The following is a 24,886-nucleotide window of genomic DNA, read 5'->3' as shown; positions in this document are numbered from 1 at the left end:
CTTTCACCCTTCTTGTCAGCTCTCCAAAAGTAAAATGTAAAGACGCCCTAAGATATGACCTTTTTCTTCTGGCTTAAATTTGCCAACAAACAAGTGGTTTCGCTATTTACTAGAACTCAATTAACCGGATAAAAAAAAATAAAAATTGAAATGTCATCTTGAAAAAGTGCTGACTTAATGCTTTGATTGTGCTTCGCATTTCATATTTTACATGGCAGCTTGCCATCAGATCTAGCATGTTAATTACCCAGTGGATCCATATCCTTTTTGTTATTAGAACACTTGAAATATATGACAGAGCCCCTGCTGGGCCATTGCTAACTTATAAAAATGAAGGAAAATCCCAACGCTTTTTTTTTTTTTTTTTTTTGGCGTGACCTTAGATTTTTATCTAAAATAGCCTTCTGTGAAAATATATAAATAAATGTGCCCTTATTAAGTGTTCAACTTCTAGTCCAACAATAACCAAAACCTAGACTCGCCCCTCCCTTCTGGTTCATATCAAGCGAATGTGTTAGACTACACAGACAGTGAGGTCATTATATTCACTATTGTTTCCTTATATGTTAACCCAACTTTTTTTTTTTCTTCAAAAAAAGTACAATCTATCAAGTACGTTTCCATTCAGTTATTTCTTTTTTGCTGGATTTAGCCCTGCAACTTGTCTCTCTGCACGTTAGAGACATATGGACTATCGGTGGCTTTTTTTTTAGAATTTTTTTAATACCTTTTCTTTTTTTTTTCCATTGGTGGATTGAAATGTAGGGTAACACAATAAAAAGTAGAACTATATAAAACATATTTATTTTTTTATTACTTGTACATGACTTGTATGTTGTTATTAATAAATGGTATGGTCCAATCAGCAAGACCATTAGGTTCCTACAGCACCACCCAAAGTTCCAAGACAGGCACTTAGGATGCGACAATGCCAAAATCGGAAATTGTGCGTGTGTGAGGTGGGAGGAATCTAGTTTTTATATGGAGCATCACATATCACAGACCCCCGCATGTAATGAGAATTACTATGTCATCAGGATGCACCTCTTGTGATGTGGGTAGAGCCATAGAAAGATACCATGTGTTGGTGTTCTATTTTTTTTATTATTATTATTATTATTATTATTATTATTATTATTATTATTATTATTATTATTTTAGGAAATTAAATGATCATATTTTGCTGCTATACAATGTGCAAATGTTTTGTACTTATTACCATAGTTATTAAAGACAGCAAGCATCTTTAGTTTGTTTAAAAAATTGTGCAGAATGTTTTTTTTCTGCAAAATCGAGCAGATGGGGAACAGTTTCACTATTGTTATTATTATTATTTTTTTATTTACAGTGTGTTTTGTCATTTCAGCAGAAAAGATAATACTCAGAACTTCAAAATCCCACATCCACTAGTCCTTGGGTGATCAAAATGCCCTTCTCCGCAAGGAGATCAGTGATGTGTTTTATAGAACCCATGATAAATGGAGAATACAGAGCATTAAAGTTATGTCTGAGAAGCCATTCACTGAGCCTTGAAAGAACAGAGAATACCTTTCAGATCAGTCCTCTGTGTCTGTGCGTTTCACTTCAGTGCTTCAAACTACTTACTTCAAAATATTTTGGGGCACAATTTGCATTTATTGCTCCATATTAATCTTTTTTAGGAAGACAATAGGATTGTGAGGATTATTTAAAACTAAAATAGAAAAAAATATATATTTTAAGGATAGTGAGTGCTTCCAAGACTTTAAATATAATTTTGTTAAAGACGATTATGGCTACTGATTTGCTATTTCATCCATCTATAGGGTTTTGGGGTCAATTTCTCCATATGGAACAAGGTAAAGACCTGAGGCGTAGGGTTCCTAAGATCATCACCTGGTCCATCAGAATTAATACTCTCAGCTTTTACTAATCTTCTTTGTAGCCTCCTTAGATACGTTTAGCAGAAGAATAAATGTTGGGTCCGGAGATGACGGACCCAAAACGTTTGCGATACTTTTTGTGGCCCTATTAATAGAAAGATAAAAAAAGACCAAATACTGTTTCAGAAGGGTTTAATGGTTTATCTACTGTTCTGTAACCTTCACTTTTTCGTTGGATTGGAGAAATTGAAGTCCCTCTGGAGCACAGTTTTCCACCACATTTCATTTTTGTTCTATTTCCCTGGAAATATGAACTTATCAGGTATCTATCCTCATCCAATTTAATCATGACTAAGAAAGTCACAACATCATTTAGATTCAGTACATCTTTACAGCATGACGTGTATATCTCAGCTTCAGCTGGGCTTCATTTCTGGAGACATACCTAAATTTGATTAAAATAAATCTGTCTCTTATCATAAGTAGAACTTTTCTCGGACAAAAAGGCCATTCTTACTATCAACATAGGCGTTCGAAATAAAAGAGGAGTAGTTCACTTCACTGACCCCTTCCACCACGTGATCCCTATGAAGCAAACATTATTTATTGAATTATGCTGAAACGAAGTGTTCTTCTTCCTAAGACTCTCCAATTAGATACGGACAAAATCCATTCTGTCGAGGGATAATCACAACTATTTCATGAAACTGAATGGTGTCGTCAAAATATAGCCAGTGGACTTTTTCCAGAATATTCACCATGTAAGGAAGATGAATTCTATGATACAAAAGGTCTACAGGCCATTTAAATATAGCTTTCAGCCCAGCCTGATTCAATAAAAAAACATTCTAATATCTTCCGTATTCTGCTAATTGACTGCGGTTATTTATATTATTATTCAGATAATAGAAGTAGTGCAGGAGTCAGAAACTTGTGTCTGGGGATTATATATTTTGTAATGCTATTAGAGTTCTTATTCCGAACAATGAAATGTGTTACGTTTTCGCTGATAAGTAGATTTAATTCACTGGTATTTGTTTGACTTTTTGGTGGGAGACAGTGTGTTTTTGTCCTTACTATAGGTACACGCCATAAGGCAACTGCCTATGGCCCATGAGGAAGAGGGATTCCTTGTTTTGTTGGGTTTGTTGGGATTGTTTGCAGGGATTGTTGGGTTCAGCAAGCAATAGAGCAGTGCTGTATCCTGACCTAGGCTGTCAGGGCCTAGGTTGGCAATTCCAGGGGCCGATAGCCCCTCTTAACTGGGAGAAAATCACCCAATTAGATATATAATGTATACGGATTGAAAACACTGTCCCTCTTGTCCCCCCCCCCAAGAAGACAAGGCTGGTTAATTTGTAACTTGCCTATATAAAGTATTTTAAAACATAGATTTAAACAGGTTCCCTGGGAGCTTCCAAAGCTATTGGGTAATCCTTCTGCATACTTAAAGATTTGGGTGCTTATTCACGTGAAATATGCACATTTTGTGCTTTAGAATGTTCCAAGAGGAGAAATCGCCGAATTTTGTTGCTGATTACCTTGCAGATCACAGACAAAGAAACTATTCATATGATAAGGTCAGATAATGGGTCGCATAGCATTCTTCTGCGTTGTTAGTTTATGCAACATTGTCGCGCTGACACTTAATGACTGGCAGTTAACCAAAAAAAAAATCAGAAGTATCCTGCAATTAAATTAGCTTCTTGGTACCAAGGGGTCTTCTATTATTGCAATCCTAAAATAATAATAATAATAATAATGCCATAACAATTAGAATTTTCATTATACCGTTGAACTTAAATTAATTGCCCCTGTGCTCAACTTGGTCGAGGAGTTAAGTCCAAAAGTTCCGCCCTCACCTTGTCTTATGTTAAAGATAGGTTAAGACCTGTTTATGGTTTCATTACTAAAGTATACATTAAAGTATATTGGGCATATAGGGTTATGTCAGGATCTCCTTGTTTTGTTAGGGCCATCCTTGCTCCTAAAACTTCCCACTAAAATCCCCATTGGTGTCCATTTGTGTTTGATTGGAAACAATCAAGTGATTTATCCTGATCCCGTATCCTTCCGTTGGATGGATCCTTCAAAGAGTTCAAAGAGCAAGTCTTCTACAAACGTTCCTTACAATTTCCACATTAGTAGATAAACCCCAATGTGTCCTGGGGCACTTCGCTTTCCTATAACCCCCAATAAATGTATTTTAGAAATGTTAGGTTCTACACATCCGGATTCTACAGTAATATTCCTGGTTGAGAAGAAATAAACAAGCCAAACCAATCTTGAGGTTATATAATGCAATCAGATACAGTGAGTGCTAATTTTGAAAGCTAATTTTTTGAAGCGAAATGACTTCATTAGCTCCATTCTCATAAAAATTAAATTGATATTTTCCTAACATTAACAGTTCCTTTCATTGTTTTACAATTCTCATGTTCTCCTTCTATTGCCTTTTTTGGTGCTTCCGTCATCCAAAACAATCCATTTTCATAAAATTAAATGCTAAGAAAATGCTATTGTAATTTTCTAAATATAGCTAAATTTTGGTCTTTTCAATATCATTTTTTTTTTCCTAACCCCACCAACCGTTTCATTATTGAGATGTCAGAGTATGTTACGCTGGAGATAGCAGTAACAAAAGATGAGCTTTTCTCAGGTTACCGATGTAGATCCACTCAGGTAAAGGCATAGAGTTACTTATAAATTGACCTGCTGACCTTCTAAGCACTGACAAATTATCCATTTCTCTGTGCTACACTTCTCTGTGTTATGAAACAGACCAATTTGCTCCCAATTAGCACGGCATATGTCTCTGAAATGAGCAGGAATAATGAAGCTTTTCATCATCTACCTGAACAATGGATATCAGGCAACTCTCCGTAGACAGACGAAGATCCAGCGTGTGAGCATCACGTAATGGATCTGCTATATGCTGTTTTCTTGATCCATACATGTGGTCATTTTTAGCTTCATCCATTACGGGGTTAAGAAAATCCAAAATACACTCTAAGAAATGTTCCTCTAATGTTCAACCTAAGCTTCTGAGTTCCAAAAGCTTATGAGATTTTTACATCTTTTTCCTCTGTTGGCCCCCCAAAAATTGATCAATTTCTTGCAAAAATTTATTTTTTGGGGGGCTAATATGGCAATATATATATATATATACCCATTTTCCTTAGGGACCATGACAAATAGCGTATATAACACGTTTCTATGGACAGTAGTGTCATATAATTCCTTTGCCAATTAATAGCATTTTGGGATTCATTAAAAGGAAATCCACAAAACTGGTTGTGGAAAGATCATCTGAATATATTTACAGCCCGTTTTTATATAGGATTTACTATAAGTTTACTATAGTTTTTCAACACAGTTTTCTAAACACTATAAGTTTGTAGGTATGTAGTAACATTCGACTTACCTGGACCATCCTCAGAGATTTCCTCCTTGGCCCAAGCTGCCCAAAATTAAATAATTTGCAGCAATTTTTAAAAAAGGTTTTCATTTACCGTTCAAAAATGTTTTATTATTAAAAAGCGACAAAAAAAGAAAATGTATGTATATATCAATTTAAATGTATGTTACTTAATCGTGTGGTTCTACATTTTACTAAACCATTTGCTATCTGAAACATATTTTCAGATAATAATAGTGATAACTAAAACAGGACTTATAATACACAAAATATATGTTTTTTAAACCCAAGATATTTCACTAACCAAATATATTTTAACCAAAACCAAGCTCGCTGATTAGTGTCTATGGCTGCAAACTATAAGTTCAGGCTTACAGAATTATTCCGCTATCTTTGTTATTGTTATTATTAACCGATTTTCGCAGTGGAAACTTGTTATTTCGGAGAAAGGGACCTGTTGAATTGTTTCGAAATGCACTTGTTACAATTCTTAGTACGTTCCCATCTGTTTTCCTTCTTCCTTCCTTATCATATAAGTAGGGTTTCCTCAGATTATCGCCTTAGCATGGGAGGGAGCAAACTAAGACAAAGAGGAAGATGGTTAGACAGACCAAGAAAATTCTTAAAAAGAAAGAAAAAGAAAAAAAAAGAAATCACTATTTTATTTAACCCCTCTGATTAAATAAGTTAAAAATGATCAGATATTGCCTCTTTGGCTTGTTCTCATTTCTCCAAAATAAGTCCCAATGAAAAAGCGAGCGCATCGAACCAAAATGTCATTTTTTTTATTTTATTATCTCTATTTGGCACCAAGAAATCATCTTTCATTATACGCTATGGTCTTCCCTTTCCAGCGCTAGGAGGAATAATGTTTTATTTCAAAATTAATAATGTGTAAAGAGAGATTTATGCAGTGAGACTAAAATATTGTCTTTGCCTTTTATTCACACATTTGTCACTGTAGTCTCTAATAGAGGTCCTCAGTGGGGGGAATAAATAATAAAGAGGAGAAAAAAAAACATCTTGGTCATATTCTAGGACCATTTGCAAATTCATCACCAATATTCTCCTGGACTGAAAATAGAGAGGTGAATAAAAAATATGCACTTTTATTAATATATCTTTAATAATATATTGATTTTCATGCCATATTTATTCAGAGTAACCTAAACGTCAGGCTGTTCAAAAACAGAAATTGTACCTTTTTCTACCAAGTGCGTGTTTTGGCTCTGGATGTCAAATTGTACAAATTGTATAGAATTTGACGAATGTTTCAACATTCTTTACTTTTGTTGCATCATATAAAATTTGGGAGTAAGAAAAGATAAGAAACTATACAGCCCCTAGAAATTTCAGCATAAAATATTGATTAAATATCTAGATTTGGTGAAATCTAGTTTGTACTTTTTACATATCATTTTTAGTGTCACCCTACCAAAGTAGAATGTTAACATTAACAAAAAAAATGAAGTGAAATTAAGTGAATTTATGGTAAATTCTAGTGTCTAAATGTTTCAAAATCCAATCTTTCCAAGACAAAAATCTTCATTTTTGGGGGATTTTGTCTATTTCGCTTCAGTATCCAATCAAATAAATAAATCAGTACGGATTTATGATCTTTTAACATAATATCCAACAGATTGAGAGCCATTGTGTATGCCAATTTAATCTTCTAGGTGGATTATCTTTGTCCCATACATGACACGTTAGATGTCGTGGAACCAAATACAGGGTTACGATATATTTCTAAAAACTAGATATATAGCTGTATAGTGATGTATCCATAAATATAAATATATGTATCAAATGGATAGAAAAATGATCCTCGCTCAGCTCCTGTTGCCAGGATCTATAAATATATATATTGATATGGAGATTGCCCGGGGGCAATTCATGCTGCCATGGAAAAAAATAGCTTGTGAAAGATGATTTTAAGAGTATTAGACCCCTAGGAGATATAAATTATAGTGTTCTACTCTGAGACATTCGGTGACTCCAATTATGGAAAAACTAGTGAATAGAACCTATCATTGACCGAGCTTGGTGGGGTCTCTGCTTAGGGTAGTATGAGGAGGGTTAAAATGTAGGCATAACTTGCTTTAATGGGTTAAACATAGTATTCTAGCTTAGAACACACATAGATACATGGTTTTATCCATAAAGTATCCAAGAAGAGCTTTTGCCTGGATTTTTATATATAATTGTGACAGTCTGGGAAAGATGATTACAAAAGATCCTGGGATTAAATGGAGTGCCAGAGCAAATAGAAAACGGAATTACTGCCCGGTTCATCTTCCACTTCTTGAACGCAATGTTCTACAGAACAAACAGACTTCTGACAGACAGTAGACAGAACTCATACTTATGGCTCTGAGTGTTATTTTGTTTGAGTGGCCACAACTGGACATCTCACAAATTACCCTCATTTATTTACAGTTTGTTATCTTTTATAACGTTGTTCAGGAAAACATCATGTGTTTCCCGTGCATGTTCCCTCACTGTCTAACCGTCTACTATATCAAGTGAATGTCTATTCTACTTTTCCACCACCGTTTATGTAAGAAAACATTATAATTCATTGAAGACTATGAAGTTGACAAAGGTTGAAATACTTTTCCATACATTAATGCCAGTCAATAAAAAGAAGCTATACATCATCATAAAGGTAAAAAGATCACATATCTGGAAGTTACTAAATGTGTAATAAAAAGGAGAAAAGGGTATAATTACTAGTAAGGTCCAATATAAATAACATAAGATTCCAGAAACACATTTATAAAGCTTTTATTGGTAACGAGAAGAGATTTCCAATCAAGCGCACGACTCGCTAATCTTATTCCCGTTTTATGCACTTCATAGCTTCATTTAGTTAGAAAATGACCCAAAAAAAAAAAAATCATTAATTTTTATTAACAAGGAGAACCATTTGTTCCCGGTGACGATATTTGACTTGTCGAAATGATTTTCACCTCTGCCACGAGGTGAGTGTAGCCCACATACATCACCCGATTACTTCATGAGTGGTCAGAGTTGCAGTCATTAGCCAGTGAATTAACGACAATCCACAGCGCTATTAATCACGTTGACAAAAGTGTTAGCCTGCGGCAGACGCCGGCTCTGCTTCAGGACACCGGAGAAAAGGAGGCTGTACGCGGCCTCAGGCTGGCGGCGCAGAGATATCTTTATAGTGACTGAGGAATAAATATATTGGGCTGTGTCTAGTAATTATCTAAATTGTAAAAAAGGCCTCGGGTGATCATTTTGTTCTATTTCGACATATTATCAATATAGCATCACTTTATGAAATGAGAGAAGATTATACGTGGGACACCGATATCACACAATTACAAAAGTTCCACACAGGGGATAAAGCTTTTTAATTGTTGGTCTATTGGTTTATTCCATGTCATAATCAGTATATCTAATGTTAACTAGATACATTTTGGACTATGGAAACGCAAACCAAATGCCATGGAAGTTCCATAAAGAAATATTGTTGTTGTGGTATCAGACTTAACTCAAGTCTGGGGTTGGCGCGGAATATCCAATGACATTATGAAATTATTCTATGGAATAAGTCATTTGAGAAATAAACGCTTTAAGTTCCTATGCTCTACTGACCTGACCTTTAACTTTTTAAGGTATTTGAAGACAGAAAACTTAACATTTTAAATATGATATTAATGCTCCTTGGGCCTTAAAAATAATGGCCTTGATCAGGCAAATGGCGCCTCCCATATACCACATGTGGCTGGCCCTTTCCTTTAGTGTTTGGACCCGTATATCCAGCCGGCATTCACACTTATGTGATTTATCGGCCCCTGGCCTTAAAGTATCAGGGCCAATTTTAATCCCCAGTCCAGGCCTGGCCTTGATAGCTGAAGTAACGTTCATTGCAGGCTTCTATGTAACCACTTGCTACTGTAGGTGGTGTTTGTGTTAGTTATGTCGTTCTTGTTTGTTTGATAGCGCCGCAGGTTGAATCTGTAGGGGTCTGCACCTGGGTTTACTTATTTTAGTTTGTTGAACACAGATGGAAGCAGTAGTGCATGAAGCTTTAGTCTTTACCAACACAACCGTTTGAATGCATTAAGGCTTATTAATGTTTTTGTTGCATGTCAACATGTGTCACAATGTATCTCTGGAGTCATTCATTGGAGATATTGGACTATACTATGGCTCCTAAAAATGGAGCCCTTGCATCACAATAGGCCAGGTTACAAAAATACATATTTAAAGGCAATCTCTTGTAGGGTTTCAATATTATGAAATGTTAATTTCATTCCATTGCCCTCTTGGGAAGACTGATGGTTCATAGGCATTGTCTGATCGTAGAATGAACTAATTTAGGTTACTGATAGATCTACGCAAACCATATCCTAATAGTAGATAAGGTTAGATCTTGGGTAACTGACACGTTGCTATCAGTTTTGCTTGTAATATGTTATTTAAAAGAATAGACTTACATCAAATTCAACCTTAGAATGGACCTAAATGAATTCCAACCGTAGTTAACCGTTTATGTCCACGCTAAACAATTCCGAAATTCCTGTGACTATTCAAAGGAACTCAAAAAACTATTCTCTCTCTAAAGGATTGCTCCCCTCTACCAGACTCAATCCTTGATTTAAAATTATTTTCAGCCGCCTTCTATAATTATAAGCAAAAAAGAAGGATTGCATATTCTAGCCAATAATACATGGAATATACCATTTAAAGTGTACTTAGAGTTTTGTAGCTGGTCTTAAGCATCAACCTCGTATTGTTTAAAATTGTAGTTGTCCTGGGAACATGAAACATTTAGAATTCTAGTTTCGAAACCGTTTGTCCCAGGAGGAACTAAGTCTTGGCTTTCAAATCTGAAACGTTATTATTTTTTCCAGCAAATGTTTGATATCAGCTGATCTCACAAATTATATTGAACTTAACTTTTTATATAAAGCACTAAAATTTTTTTTAACGTTTTACAAAAGTTCCATGCACTTATAAACAGTGGCGTCTCCAGCTTTCATATTTAGGGGGGGCACATGGGGGGCCAGGGACCAAAGTAGGGGGGCCAATTATAAAACAGTACATATATATATATATATATATATATATATATATATATATATATACACATATATACATATACATATATACACACAAACACGTTAGACGTGCATTTTTAACTACATAACATGCACTTATCACTTTGAAGTAAAGACCGCGATTGAAATATGATTTCAAAATAACAGCTAAAGTGACAGTTATTTTTCATTCTTTAATATTAGCCCCTGCTGACAATATATATAAATATTAGACCCTGCTTCCGATATATATTAATATTAACCCCTGCTGTGGATATATATTAATATTAGCCCCTGCTGCGGATACATACTTATATTATACCCTGCTGCCGATATACATAAAAATTATACCCTGCTGCCAACATATATTAATATTAGCCCCTACTGCTGATATATATTATTAGTCCCTGCAGCCAATATATATAAATATTAGCCCCTGCAACCAATATTTATTGATAATAGGCCCTGCAGCCAATATGAATATAAATACTAGACCCTGCTGCCAATATATATATATATATATATATATATATATAAATAAATATTAGCCCCTGCTTCCGATATATATTAATATTAGCTCCTGCTGCTGATATATATATTAATATTAGCCCCTGCTGCCGATATATATAAATATTAGACCCTGCTGTCATTATATGTTAATATTAGCTCCTGCTGCTGATATATATTAATATTAGACCCTGCTGCCGGTATATATTATTAGTCCCAGCTTCCGATATATATTAATATTAGCCCCTGCAGCAAATATATATTAATACTAGACCCTGCTGCCAAAACATATATAGATATTTACCCTGCTGCCAATATATTTTATAGTGAAAATATTGGACCCTACCCAAGCATTTTCTTGGGCCCCGCTCAACGCTCCCTAGCATGCATGGGCGTAGGAACCCCTAAAAATCTGGGGGGGATAGCATTTTTACTGGTAGGGTATACCTGACCATTTCACCAACAGGGACTTTTATGACATTGCATTATAAATACATAGAGATTAATATGTAGTTGGTCCCCCTTTGCAGCTATAACGGCTTCCACTCTTCTGGGAACGATTTCCACAAGATTTTGGAGAGTTTCTGTGGGGAATTTTTGCAACCATGCCTTTATGGACCTTGTTTTGTACACTGGGGCACAGTCATGATGGAATAGAAAAGGACCGTCCCCAAAACTGTTCCCACAAAGTTAGAAGCATAGTGCTGTCCAAAACGTCTTGGTTTATCACCTTCAGCTCATAAAACGTTCTACTAGATGAATGGGAGAAAATTCCCACAGAAACAGAAAAATCTTACAACCACAGATGGACCCCGCTGGACACGGCCACAGAGACTATTATGATGTATTGAAGGATCCATCTAAGACTCCTAACACGTCATGCACACAGGAACATATCCACACACTTAGACACTTGAATAACATACATACACATGCACACACTAACAAACACACACACACACAATAATACACCCCAAAACAATCCCACCCTAATATACCTAGACACATGCCCACCATAACACACCTGGAAACAGACTAACATACCCATAAAAACAGATGTGCACAATAACATACCCACAAACATACGCTATCACACCCAGACACGCATTCAAACACATCATTCACTTACTCTGCCTACCCGTAGATTTAACACGTGGCGCTTTGTATTAGTGATGCCCTAGACCAAGTAGCACCCCGCAATATTCTCTTGTGTCCAAATGCTACACACAGTGACACACACACTCATTTTAACCAGAAATAGGCCTGGATTTAACCCTAGGTGCCCCTGAGTTAAACATGTGTTACAGGGAATCATTGTCTTCCCTTTAAGTACGACATGCCTGCTCATACACACATATACACTATCCATACACACATATACACTATCCATACACACATATGCACTGCTCTTATGCATGCCTGCCCACAAAAACACACATATACGCTGCAATTGCCTGCACATACACACTTGCCAGTACTCACACATATGCACTACCCTTATACACGCCTGCCCAAACATACATAAACTGCTCACACACACATGCCTCCCCATAAATATACACTGCCCTTGCACATACTTACACAGACGTATACACTATAAGACAAATACACTCCTTATATACACACATATACACTGCCCATACAGACAGACACATATACACTGCCCATACACACGTATGCACATACAGTGCCCATATATGCACGTGCCCATACATGCACATATACACACCTGCCCTATACACACACATATGCCTGCCCAAGTGCCCATACACATTCATAAACATTGCCTGAATACATGCCTCACCATTTGTATATGCACACACACATATCTACCATCAGACCCCCCCTCGTTTTGCACATCAGACCCCCCCTCGTTTTGCACATCAGACCCCCCCTCGTTTTGCACATCAGACCCCCCCTCGTTTTGCACATCAGACCCCCCCTCATTTTGCACATCAGACCCCCCCTCGTTTTGCACATCAGACCCCCCCCTCGTTTTGCACATCAGACCCCCCCTCGTTTTGCACATCAGACCCCCCCCCTCGTTTTGCACATCAGACCCCCCCTCGTTTTGCACATCAGACCCCCCCCCCTCGTTTTGCACATCAGACCCCCCCCTCGTTTTGCACATCAGACCCCCCCCCTCGTTTTGGACATCAGACCCCCCCTCGTTTTGGACATCAGACCCCCCCTCGTTTTGGACATCAGACCCCCCCTCGTTTTGCACATCAGACCCCCCTCGTTTTCCACTTCAAACACCCCCCCCCTCGTTCTTCACATCTCTTACCTTTCTCTTCTTCCTTTCTGCTTTCTCTTCTTCCTTTCTGCTTTCTCTTCTTCCTTTCTGCTTTCTCTTCCTCCTTTCCTTCTGGTTTGCCGCTCACTCTGTTTATGCTGAGCGCCGGGGCTGGGATATAAACGTCATATCCCATCGCCCGGCGCTCAGTGACAGAGAGCACACGGATCTCCCCAACCAGTCCTGCACGCTGCAGCTGCTGATCGGGCAGCACCACTTACAGCCCTGGGGGGGATTTCTCTATTATCGGTCCCCCCCTTCGGTTTTACAGCAGCTCAATGTGCCGGTACACCGGGAAATGTCCCGGTTTCCCGGCGGTGAGCCGGGTCAATTGGGGGGGCACACTGGGGGGCACAGCATAATGTAGGGGGGGCCATGGCCCCCTCTGGCCCCCCCCTGCCGACGCCACTGCTTATAAAACTGACCTTGTGGTACAATAGCAGGCAACATCACCAACTATTGTTTTATAAGCTTCTCCCTTTTCTTCGTGTTAGTTGTCTTCTGCACTGCTACCTCAGAAGCTCATTACCAAAAACATTTTAGCCATCTTCTGCACCCATTCTAACTCAAGATTTCTAAACCTCTTCTGAAACCAACCTCTTCTGTGAACCTTTAGAGAACATGCAATTAAGCTTGGACAAAGCATTTTATTTGAATATGGGATCTTGTTGCTGACACATTAATATTATTGGAAAGGCATTAGTCCCTTTGATCTATACATTAACTACTAGTTCTTCTCACTGTTTGAACCTGTGTTGTGCTCTACAAACCTTGTGTGTGTGCTTTTTTGGTAACCGGTACTTTTCATTTACGAATTAAAAAATTAAGCTGTGTATCAGATAACAAATAATGATTTTCTGCTAAGATGAAGTGTTTGATGCTTATTATTGTTTTTATCAAAAGAAATTCCTTTGCTGTGTAATTGGACAGTTATTAAGCAGTGCCAGATAGTTACCAGTTTACCCATCTGACTATGATGTATGTTAAAGGGCAGATCCATTTTCCTACCCATTATGTTCCTGGCGTCTTAGTTTATTCAACCAAAATACACACAATTTATAGCCATTGGAAGCTTTAACAACTTAGACACATATCCCCAAGGGATTAAACAGAGACCACCAACTCGTTTCAAATGAGCCACCGTTAGCTGTCAAATGCTAATGACATTTGTTCATGTCCAACCCTCAGCCAGATGTGAACCAGTGACCTCTGGCTGTTTGTGTTACGGGACAATTGTGTCCTTTAATTTCTCCTATCAGTTCATGCCTTGAGGTATAAAACATGGCTACTTCATCCTAGATGCAAAACGGGTGATGTATGTATCCGCCGTCAACAGAAACTACTCTGTTACCTTTTTGCACTAGAGTACAAAAACTGGAATGATGATGGTATTACCAAGACGAGAGAAGGATCCTTAAATAACGAGCATTCCCAGTTACCACCATTGCATCTGATATGATTATTATTATCATATTTTATTTGTATAGCGCCAACAATTTACCCAGCGCTTCTTACAGTCCATACTAGAATTGTCAAAAGACTAAGACAAACCAATACATTAGTATAAAAAGTTCTTAATTGTATTACTTTTTTGTTGGATTCATCTAGACGTTAATCAAATTTATCCAAAAATACTGTAGTCGTATTTTCAATATTGTCATTTTTCTAATAACATTATTCCATTATTCTCTGGCCATAGAGACATAAAATAAATATCACGGTTAATATTCATTCACCTACTATCGTTAAAAAGAACCCGGGCTTCATAAGCATTCCAGACTTTGTTTTTGGCTAGACCCCTGGTACAAGGGTTCAGACTTTAGTTACTTTAGGAATGAAAGAGGTACTCCCAAGATACTCCTGCTGGCATTTAACCCAGTTTACACTACAAAGCTTTTCTTTAAATTTGCAACATAATGCAACTGTGTGTCACATTGTTTAGGGTTTATCTAAAGTGGAATTGTGTTGCATCACTTGATACGGTCTTTATTCACCGGGAAACATGTACAATGCTGTATCGAACATTTCAAAGCCGTGATTACTAGAAGAAAAAAAACAAAAAACGTGTCCACTTCTTCTCGTATGTATTCTCGGGTTCTGTAGCCTGACTCGTAAAAGCAAAGCTTTAAAAGGTAATTTAGAAATATAAATTGTAGCATTATGGTTATTATTACATTACAGCCTTAAGTTTGCAAGGGACGGTTTAAAAGGCTGGGATTTGTCTTTAACATTTAGAATGTTTTTATCGTATTCATCAGATCATTGTTTCTGTTAAAATATGTTTTTTTTTGTTTAATTTCATATCAAGATGTACTTAACACTATAGTGTTCTTTGACATAATGGATCATCATTCGCCTAAATAACGGTTTCTTAAATAAAGCTATCGTAGCTATAAATTGACATAAAGCAAAAAAAAACATCTTTAATGTCCCATAATTTCTTGTTCCTGTGTGTCCAATCACCATAAATTGGGCCGGGCTGATGATGAAGGGGCTGCTCTGGCACTTTAATGATGATATAAGTGTGGCCGTCAACTGACGCATGTAGCATGATTGCATGGCTCTGTTGGCCAGTGGCCCACCCAGCATTTGCCGGCCCTGACAATAACACAATTTCTGTATATAAATAAGAATTCATACTTCCACAAAAGTAACTTTGTGGTGGAGTTTGTATTAATGAATACTTTCCACCCAAATCCATGAGTACACTTGGGTTAGTTCAGGAAAGGGATAATAGAGGCTCTGATATCCTCATCAACCATAATCACTCAGAGCTAAACAACTTCATTCTTAACATACGACAACAATATGAAATATATAGAAGGACCATTAGAACTTCTAGCATAAGACAGATTTCATATATTTTTTGTGCCACAAGCAATTTCAAGCTACCCAAGTTTGGTGAGTTTATTGCACTAGGAAGCCTTGTTGCCCGCCCATGCCTGGTTTTCTTCTAGGGGCCCTGTCTTCTTGTCCAAGACTAGTCAGCTGTTTAAATAATGGCCAAATGTTTGCCAAAAAGCTTTTTTCTATTACCTAGATCCCACTAGACGACGAAACTAGCCAGAGAAAGTATATATATTTGATTATCTAGAAGAAGTATAGCCAAGTACATGACAATTATGGACCCGACTTATTTATACTCCTAGGCCTGGGCCATAAAGATGATCATACTACAGAAGACTTAGACTACGACACCAGCTTCAAAGTTTATATCGTTTGCACATCCTTTATTTTACCGTTGATTCCAGAAAATTTCTTGAATTGTCCTATAGATCCTTATAGAATGTATAAAGGTTCTGCGAAGTCTTTATGTCCCCCAGCGTTCTAAAGGGTAAAATTAGTTTTATTTTTTATTTTATTACATTTTCCATGATCAAACATATAAAAAAAATAAAAAGTTCTAGAAAAAAACCCCATCTTGGCTAAAAGCGTGCATATATTTGAGACATTTCTAATTTCTTGAAAACGATCAAACTTTTTCTGTGTTTCAGCACAATACTATTTCTTTATTCTATCATTTTCATTCAGCCTAAAGAAATTGCTGGCCCAAAACAACGTGCAGGGCCAACATGAGCAATATTCATTAAGGAGCATTGTATGAAAGCTGCCCGTTCTATAAAGAGTTCTTTGTAATTATTTTTTTGTCCGATATATATTTAATCCACGAACATAAGGCCACGGCACGCAATATCAATATAATGTTCATGGTTGTGTGTTCACACACATGGTTTAAATCCTAAATATTGAACGTCTTGAGTTGTAGGAAAACATATAGTTATTTTCTATTGTCTTTTATTTGTTTTGCTGTAACAAATACAAGAAGCTTTTTGGGTTCACATCAGGGAAAGGATTTATCATCCCCAATATGAAATCAGACGTTGTTATAGGTGCTGCCATTATTTGCCCGGACCCATAAGTGTTTATTAAAAGTCAGGATCCATGTCCAAGAAAATTAATTCTCTATTTCTGATCTGGATAAATTATATGAGATTTGATGATGAAATAGATACATAAAAAATGTATATCAAAATTACGCACAGTGGGGATTCTCGATTCCTAAACACGACCTTGATTGTTTTATTAATTTCTGAATTATATAATAACAGCTAAAAACAAAGATGAAAAAACACTAAAATGTTCACATTTCCTGCATTTATGGTGCTTAGTCTAGAGGAAAAGTTCTGTTGTGATTTAGAACAAAAACAGTAGGATTTGAGCCATGCGGTGGAATACCTTTCCTACCCCAAGGGCAAGTGGAAGTGGTATATTAACTAAGGAATAGGAGAGAGGGGGGAAAAAAGGCCAAATCACATTTCTGGGGAACAAAGAGGCTTTTTAGCAGGAACAAGTCTTGATAAAAATTACAGTGGCATCCCAAGTCATTTCACCAGCCTGGCCTCAGGCTGAATATATATAAAAAAAAAGCAAAGGAAACAGGGGGATGCTGCAGCTTTGAAATACAAATAATGGAGTCCCGTGTGCATTATATATATAAATAATTCCATTCAGTATACAACATTTACTTTAAATAGAGCCAGGCGGTGTTTACAACACCTCATATCACACTTTGAAAGCTGAGTGTTAGCGTCATATCTGAAGCACGGTGGGACATTTGCCAATTCCAGTGGAATAGGCTAGTACTTTCCCCTTAATGCATTTTTTTTTAAAAAAAAAAATGAAAAAAAAATAGAGAACCTTATTTTTTTTATTTTTTTTTGGCAGGTTATTAAATAAAAGAATCCTCACATTGTAAGTACCCCAGTTTTACAATGGGGGTTTTGTTTAAGCATTTACATTTTTTTTTAAGGAATATTCAACCTTTAATGGAAATAACAGACAAAATAACTTTAATCGATATGGCATTTTAGGAAGAAATGTCTTTTTTGGTAAAATTATTTGCGGAATAAGTGTCTATGCTATGGGAGAGAGTTATATATCATAATCCATCATAAATGAAAATAGTGGGTTGATTTTAATATTTTTTAATAGCCATAATTAACTTGTTAACAAGCTTAAATAAAATCAGTTCACATTATTTTCCCAAGGACATTTATCACCTCGTTACAATGTATTCTAAATGAAAATGTCAGGGCAAGCAAACATGCAGTAATTGAAGTAAGGTTTTGATTTTGTACATTAAGGTGGATTTATAAAAGGTGCAACTCTGTAGCAAAGCTTTAAAAGCAATGTTGTCACCATGGCAACCAACAGAATGTTTCCACCGATTGGGCAGTTCCATTGGTTGCCATTTTAACTTAGCTGGGAAATTAGCTGGTTTCACCCGGAGTCTCTAAGTTAGTTGCTGTTTACTTGGAGCTCTGAGTTGATTTCTTCAATTTCTGGGCTGGGAAGAGGTTTTAGGGTCTGTCAACGCCCTACTCAGGCCCCTCCCACTCTTGCCAAGTTTATGCTTACTACCCGCCCACTTCCCACCCTTCAACTGAGGCTTACGTAATTCCTACGTAATGTAACTAGCCCCGCCTCTTATCAAAGCCACACCCCCTGCCTCGATCCTATAAGGAGCAGGAGAGGGGAAGCTCCAGGCAGCCTTCCCTGGGAAGTTCCTAGGTATTTATATTAAAATATTATTTTTCTTATACATCATTTTTAAACTCAAAATAAATGAATTAACAAGCGTTACACAAAACTAACCATTATCTAACTTAGCTCCCCAGTACTTATAATTTTACTTAGCAAAATACACCTTATATAGCTAAGTTTCAGGTCTATACCCCAGACAATTAGGTAGCAATTCATCTTGTGCGTCTTATTTTTTCTACAATAAACTTATTACTAAGCAGCATTTTCAATTAGAAAGGACAGGAAATTGGCCGCGAAAAGCATTATATTTGCTGCAGTTTATGAATATGAAAATATTAACGCAATTTCTCAAGCGTTTTGCTTCTTTTCACCTCTCTCTCTCGCCACTCCTATATTTCTCTCCGGGGTAATGTCTGCAGCTCAATTTAGGACACATAAGTTGTTATTGATTATTATTAATATTTATCATGTTTGCGAAAATGTCTTTTCCCAGTGCTATTAATCTGTTGTGTTAATAAACGTCAGCACTCCTGTCTGCTGCCCTGGGGGGGAAATAAGCAGTGAGTCGAATGACAATGAAATTCAGCAGGAGCTAGAAATGGTAACATTTTACTGGATAAATTTCAAACCACTTCCCCGCAATATACCGGTACTATGTGTATTGGTTCCTTATAGTAGCAAATGCTCCGTTAAAAAAAAAAAAAAAAAACTCTCCAAAAAACCAAATAATATTTTTTCTGACTCTCTATGAAAAACCAAGTTGCCAATTTCAACCCTCTGAGGTTTATAACCAAACAGGGGCGCCATCAGAGGGAGAACAACCAGTTCAACTATATGGGGCCTAGCCTCTGGAGGGGCACTGGGGCCCACCACAGTCCCAAACCGGTGTACTCCCTATTCACATCCCTACCATCAATTCTCATGCCTCATTTTCAAGGTACGGACTTGTAACATTGTACTCAGGGGAAGGTGGGGGAGAGCTCAGACCAAGTTGACTTTTTGAGGGCCCCCATCGCCAACAACGTCACAAGAGAAATGCTAGTAGCAAGAGAGCGCCATTTTTTTTTCCTCATGGTGACTTCCCAATGCAGGCTCGATGGTTGTGCACGCAACACAATGGGAGTGAGGGCCCAAAAAAAGCATGAGCTCCTGTTTTTCCCCGATGGGGTGACTTTATTGTGTTTTTTTTTTACTTTGGAGAGAGTCTGCGTTTCTGCATCACGGGAACATATACTCGAATTATATCCACAGAGTCTCGCACACGTGAGTTTTGCACTCTAATAGGCTTTTCAGTGATGCCTGGCTGACTAGCTTTTTACTGGAAATCTAATACTGGCATTTAGTGCTGAGTTATTTGGAAACCCTCCCTGCTGGTTTTACTGTATTCTGGAATATGCGTTTTGGGGAATACTCCAAATTATCGTTACAGGCTTCTTTTCCTATTTGAAAAAAAATAAATCCTTTAATTAAAGAACACACTTAATTTTGCCTTTATCACTTAGCTGTTACTCTTTTAAAACCTCGATAAATTATATGCTACGGTTTACTTGTTAGAAAGATATTATTTAGGTCTTGAACGTATACTTTTTGAGGATAGGGTTACATTATTTTCACCCAGCAATTCAGATCTGGGGACTCCACTTTCCCAAGGTGTTTGTTATAATTTCTTTCTTCTTTATGTAGGATGAAAATTTAAGATCTTAAGTCCACACACACCTTATGTGAGGCATGCGGGGGAATTTGTGGTTGATGAACGGAGATTTCGAACGTCTAACCGTGTTGCATGCATGTTATACTAGAACAGGAGGCTGCTAGCATTCAAATAAATGTGCAAATAGAATAAAATAGGTGAGAGAATTTTAATTTTGCCGATTTCACCCCCCGTTCGGAGATTCCCAATTGCAATTTAAACCACTGCGGTGTAAATTGCTTAATTTGCATAAAGGGCAAGTCGTGATGTCACACACAAACGACTTATTTGAAATTTCTTTTTTATTTATAATAATTGTTATCCCTTTTAAGCTGACCTTTGCCCTTCTTTGAGTCAAGTGGCCTTTTTTATTCTTATTACTTAATGTTGTACTTATCATAGAAAAAAGGCCTCATCGAAATTATGATTTTCCAAAGTTAAGTGATCATTGTTAACACATGAGTTAAACTTGGGTCAAACAACCAATTTATGCATATTTAAAAACTCAATGTTTGATTTGAAACAAAGTCTTTTAATTATTCTTTAAAGACTGTTCGTTCGCTCTTAGCCAACATGTGTTCCAACTAGGTCGCTTTTGCTTAAATATAGTTCTTTCTGCCAAAAAACACGGATCTTGAGCCAAGATTCCTGATTCCACAGCTTTAGATTTTGGGATTGTAGCACAAAGCATTAATTATTAATTTGTTTTACTAGTGGATAGTCCCCTGAGCCACAAAAACACATGGTTAGGGTACCACTAAGAAAAGTCCAGAGAGAGAAGATAGATTATGGATTATGGAGGTTTTCCTTGAGTAAAGATGCTCATCACTTTAAGAAATAATTTGATTTTGATATGGCAAATTTTTGAGATATTCGGCTATAGGAAAGTGAAAAAAATGAACAAAGCTTTAACCAGAAACACTTCCAGAAGATGTGATTTCTTTGTTCACTTAAAACGAAGTAAGGTTCTTCCAAACATGCATATATATGAATCAAGGACAGGCTATGTGAGCCAGTTTGGTGGTTGGTGGCACTAGGCTTCTTGCCCCTGGGCCAAAGGTGGCAGCCACCCCCTAAGGATGGGATAGATCAATGACTTGGCACTAGTGTTTCAACTGCCAATATCCAAGATGGCGGATGATGGCTTTATCCCACCTCCCACTATGTTTCCCCTGCTACACTCATAGTCCACAATATTTTCTAGTAAAATTTGAGCTATTCTGCATCATCCAATTAAATATCCATTTTTTTGTTGGAATGTTATCCCTAACCATGATAAAAATGTGTATTTTGTTGAAATACTTTGTGTTAATCACAGTGCAATAAACTCATCAGATCATTCTAATACATTTTTCATATAGTCTGTGCAACAAAACTGTTGATGTCATCTTAGTCTGCTTTTGGGGAATCCAAACAAATTGGGGAATTCGATATGTAGCTTAAATGGCAGTCCTATAATAGTTACAAATTTTGGGGGTGGGAGTGAGTTATAGTGTTGTTCAGATCCCAGTAGTATGTGTGTTTTTTCAGGTCATATTTTAGGCATAACTTGGAATTCTGTGTATTTGCTTAGGGTATATGATCATTTTTGTGTCTCTGGAGAAATATTCATCATTGCTGCTGGTTGTGGTGTCTTGATCCATCCACTCTTTCACCTACTGGCTAATTTCACCTATTTTCTGGGTTTTTTATCCTTTATCTGGTACGCCAGCCATACCCATCAGCTCTGGTCTGCCCCCTTTTGGCTTTGATGTGAGTTGCCAGACGGAGCGCACTTGGGGATGACCACTCTTTGGAAGCTCCGAGGTTTGGTTAGATGCGTAGAGCTATAGTTTGGCCAGAAAAGTTACCTAGTTCTTTTTGGTAGACGATGATGATGGGAGCTATAGTCCAGTCTGCTTGTTCTTCAACCCCTGCTAAACATATTTCAGATAACTTTATAATATTTGGACATAGCCTGTAGGGATTTGAGAGCTATTTCTCCAAATTACCATAATTTCCTACATCTTCCTCATTTTCTCTACATTTGAAAATGAATATTCAGGCTTTGGCTTATATTTTGCAAACTCTACGTGGCTGTGTAGAAATTGCCTGGACACATTCGTTGCCAATGTATTTTATAAAGAGATGACATATATTGTTGTTTTATTTATTTTTTTATCATTTAAAAGGCACATAGTGTATCGTTAAGCTAACAAGCTGTTGCGTCTAAGTCCCATGAAAGTTTCTGTTTCCAACTTGGCACGCATGCAAAAAAAAAAAATCTTTGTACAAGTGAAAACTGCAATTTTTGCTGGGTGCTATCCTCACTTGGATTACATCAGAGGTCAATCATTAATATACACCATGGGAGTCCTCTCCGTTTCTCTCGCCCCACAATGAAGCAGTTGTTGTTCTTGTTATCATAGTGGAAACTACTGTTCAGTATGAGGGCAGTCATGCTGCCTCTGTGTTTGAAAGAAGACAAATCTGTCCCTTACACTGTCCCAACCTCTCGTAGAGTCGGAGAGCTGTGTTTTGTTTCACATTCTTCGTAGAATCTTGAGCAGGAATGCAAGCAGAATCCCAATCACCTCTGCATTAATAGACAGTTCTAATGGGCTTTTACTTTGAATGTCTAGAGTGACAGAACACAGCGATATTCATTCTTTCAGCAGAAACTATACATATCAGCCGATACGCCGGTATTCTAAGGGGACTTAACATCATCAGCCTATGAAAACGAGCATTTATTGCATTTTGTAATGAAAATAGTGTGACGGGTAACAGGGGTGGGGGCATAAATGAAATTCTACTCTTCGTGTGAGTCTTTTTGCCAATTTAGTTATTGGCAAGCCTTTTTTAATTTATTCTGAGCTCAACACAAGGCCAAAGCTAGAATGATATATAAATACACACACAGACACATATAGATATATGTATACATTGATCTATACATTGATGCATACATACAGCCGGCTTTCATGTAGTGGGGCCATTAGTAAAATCATTAACCCATACCTCTCAGCTGTGTAACCAAAGTCATGAAATGCAGGTTTATAACACAAGAAAATAACATACTGTTGTGTTTCAAGGATTTCCAAAGTCATAAAAAGTCATGTTCTTGGCATAACCTCAGAACAAGTTATGAAGCAGTGATTAGAAACACTCCAGCCATAATGGCAGCCTGGTTAACAGTGATTGTAGGCCTGTGTTGGGATTGCAAGTTACAGTAAAATACGTACAAATTGCACTAAATCTCTGTATCTACTCATCATTCTCTCACGGGCAACACAACTGTATTTCTTTCAATGCTGCATAGGCAGCCTTATTGAACAATTAAAGGAGGCTGATTTAAATGTCCACTTAAAGGATGAGGATCATTCAACAAATTTTAGGATGATATGGAACTGGGGTAAAAAACTGTCAGGGCCCTGGAACAGCATTGGGGTCAGTGCTGTATCTAAGGTGGATGTCCCACATGTCCCAAAAGCCCCATACCATGACCTCTGGTTCTTGGTGGTCTAGTGGGAGCAGGGATACTTGTGCCGCTGCTGTGATGAGTGATTAGAGAGCTTCAGTTGGCATCTGGCTGGTTATCGAGAGCTACAGTTATATAGTAGGGCTCTAAAGTTCATGTGATATTGAAATAACCACAAAATGTACCTAAATACAATTGTGTCCCTTTCTCTTTTAGGTGACAGTGACCTTGTAAATAATATGTATGAGCCAGACTCGGATCTCCTTGCTGGTGAAAGTGCAGAAGAAGAAACCGAGGACAGCATCATGTCACCCATTCCTGTAGGACCTCCCTCTCCATTTCCAAACAGTGAAGACTTTACCCCAAAGGAAGGTTCACCTTACGAAGCTCCTGTATACATTCCAGATGACATTCCAATCCCACCTGACTTTGAACTCAGAGAATCTTCGACTCCAGGAGCTGGTCTGGGTATATGGGCCAAAAAGAAGCTTGAAGTGGGTGAAAGACTTGGGCCATACATCATGATGCAAAAGACCACATTAAAGGAATCCAATCTAGGATGGGAAGTAAGTCAAATCTCTGCCTAATTAATCACAGCTTTTGTCTTCTCTATTATGGTTTTAGAAAAGTTGACTCGGCAGAAAATGGCCCAAAGCTGAAGGATATGGGTGGGAGTCGGTTTATTCCGGCTTGATATTTATGTCTTGTAATTATATTGTGGTGTTCAGAAAACATGTTAAGGTTTGTCATAACGCTTGATACAAGTTCTGCAATAGGTTCTAATATGTCAATATTTTATTTCATTTATCAACAGTTTCAAAATCTAACCCATCGGATCTGCTTTAGTTATAACATTAGGTTCTAAAATGATTTTATAAAACATACTACAAATACCAAGGACCTAAACTTCCAATGAAATCACTCTTGTATGGTTTTATATCATTCATTATTATAAACTTATTTTTATTTAGTACTCGTATAGATCCTTATTAAGTTCTTTGAAAACCTAAAATGTACTTAACCATTCCATTTGCAATAGT

At 37.2% G+C, this 24,886-nt stretch overlaps 1 protein-coding gene across 1 annotated transcript in view; it reads left to right on the top strand.

Annotated features, from left to right (window-relative positions):
- The window catches only part of PRDM16 (PR/SET domain 16), a 269,442-nt gene that overhangs the window by 63,729 nt on the left and 180,827 nt on the right, over nt 1–24,886 (top strand). Inside the window, exon 2 of the mRNA XM_053452677.1 lies at nt 24,063–24,412. Within this exon, the coding sequence (XP_053308652.1) occupies nt 24,063–24,412 (350 nt within the window). The remainder of the gene's footprint in view (nt 1–24,062; nt 24,413–24,886) is intronic.

This window comes from Spea bombifrons, chromosome 12 (genome assembly GCF_027358695.1).
Source record: "Spea bombifrons isolate aSpeBom1 chromosome 12, aSpeBom1.2.pri, whole genome shotgun sequence".
Taxonomy (NCBI): domain Eukaryota; kingdom Metazoa; phylum Chordata; class Amphibia; order Anura; family Pelobatidae; genus Spea; species Spea bombifrons.
The sequence above is the reverse complement of the archived record's forward strand: the minus strand, read 5'-3'. Positions and strand labels throughout refer to the sequence as shown.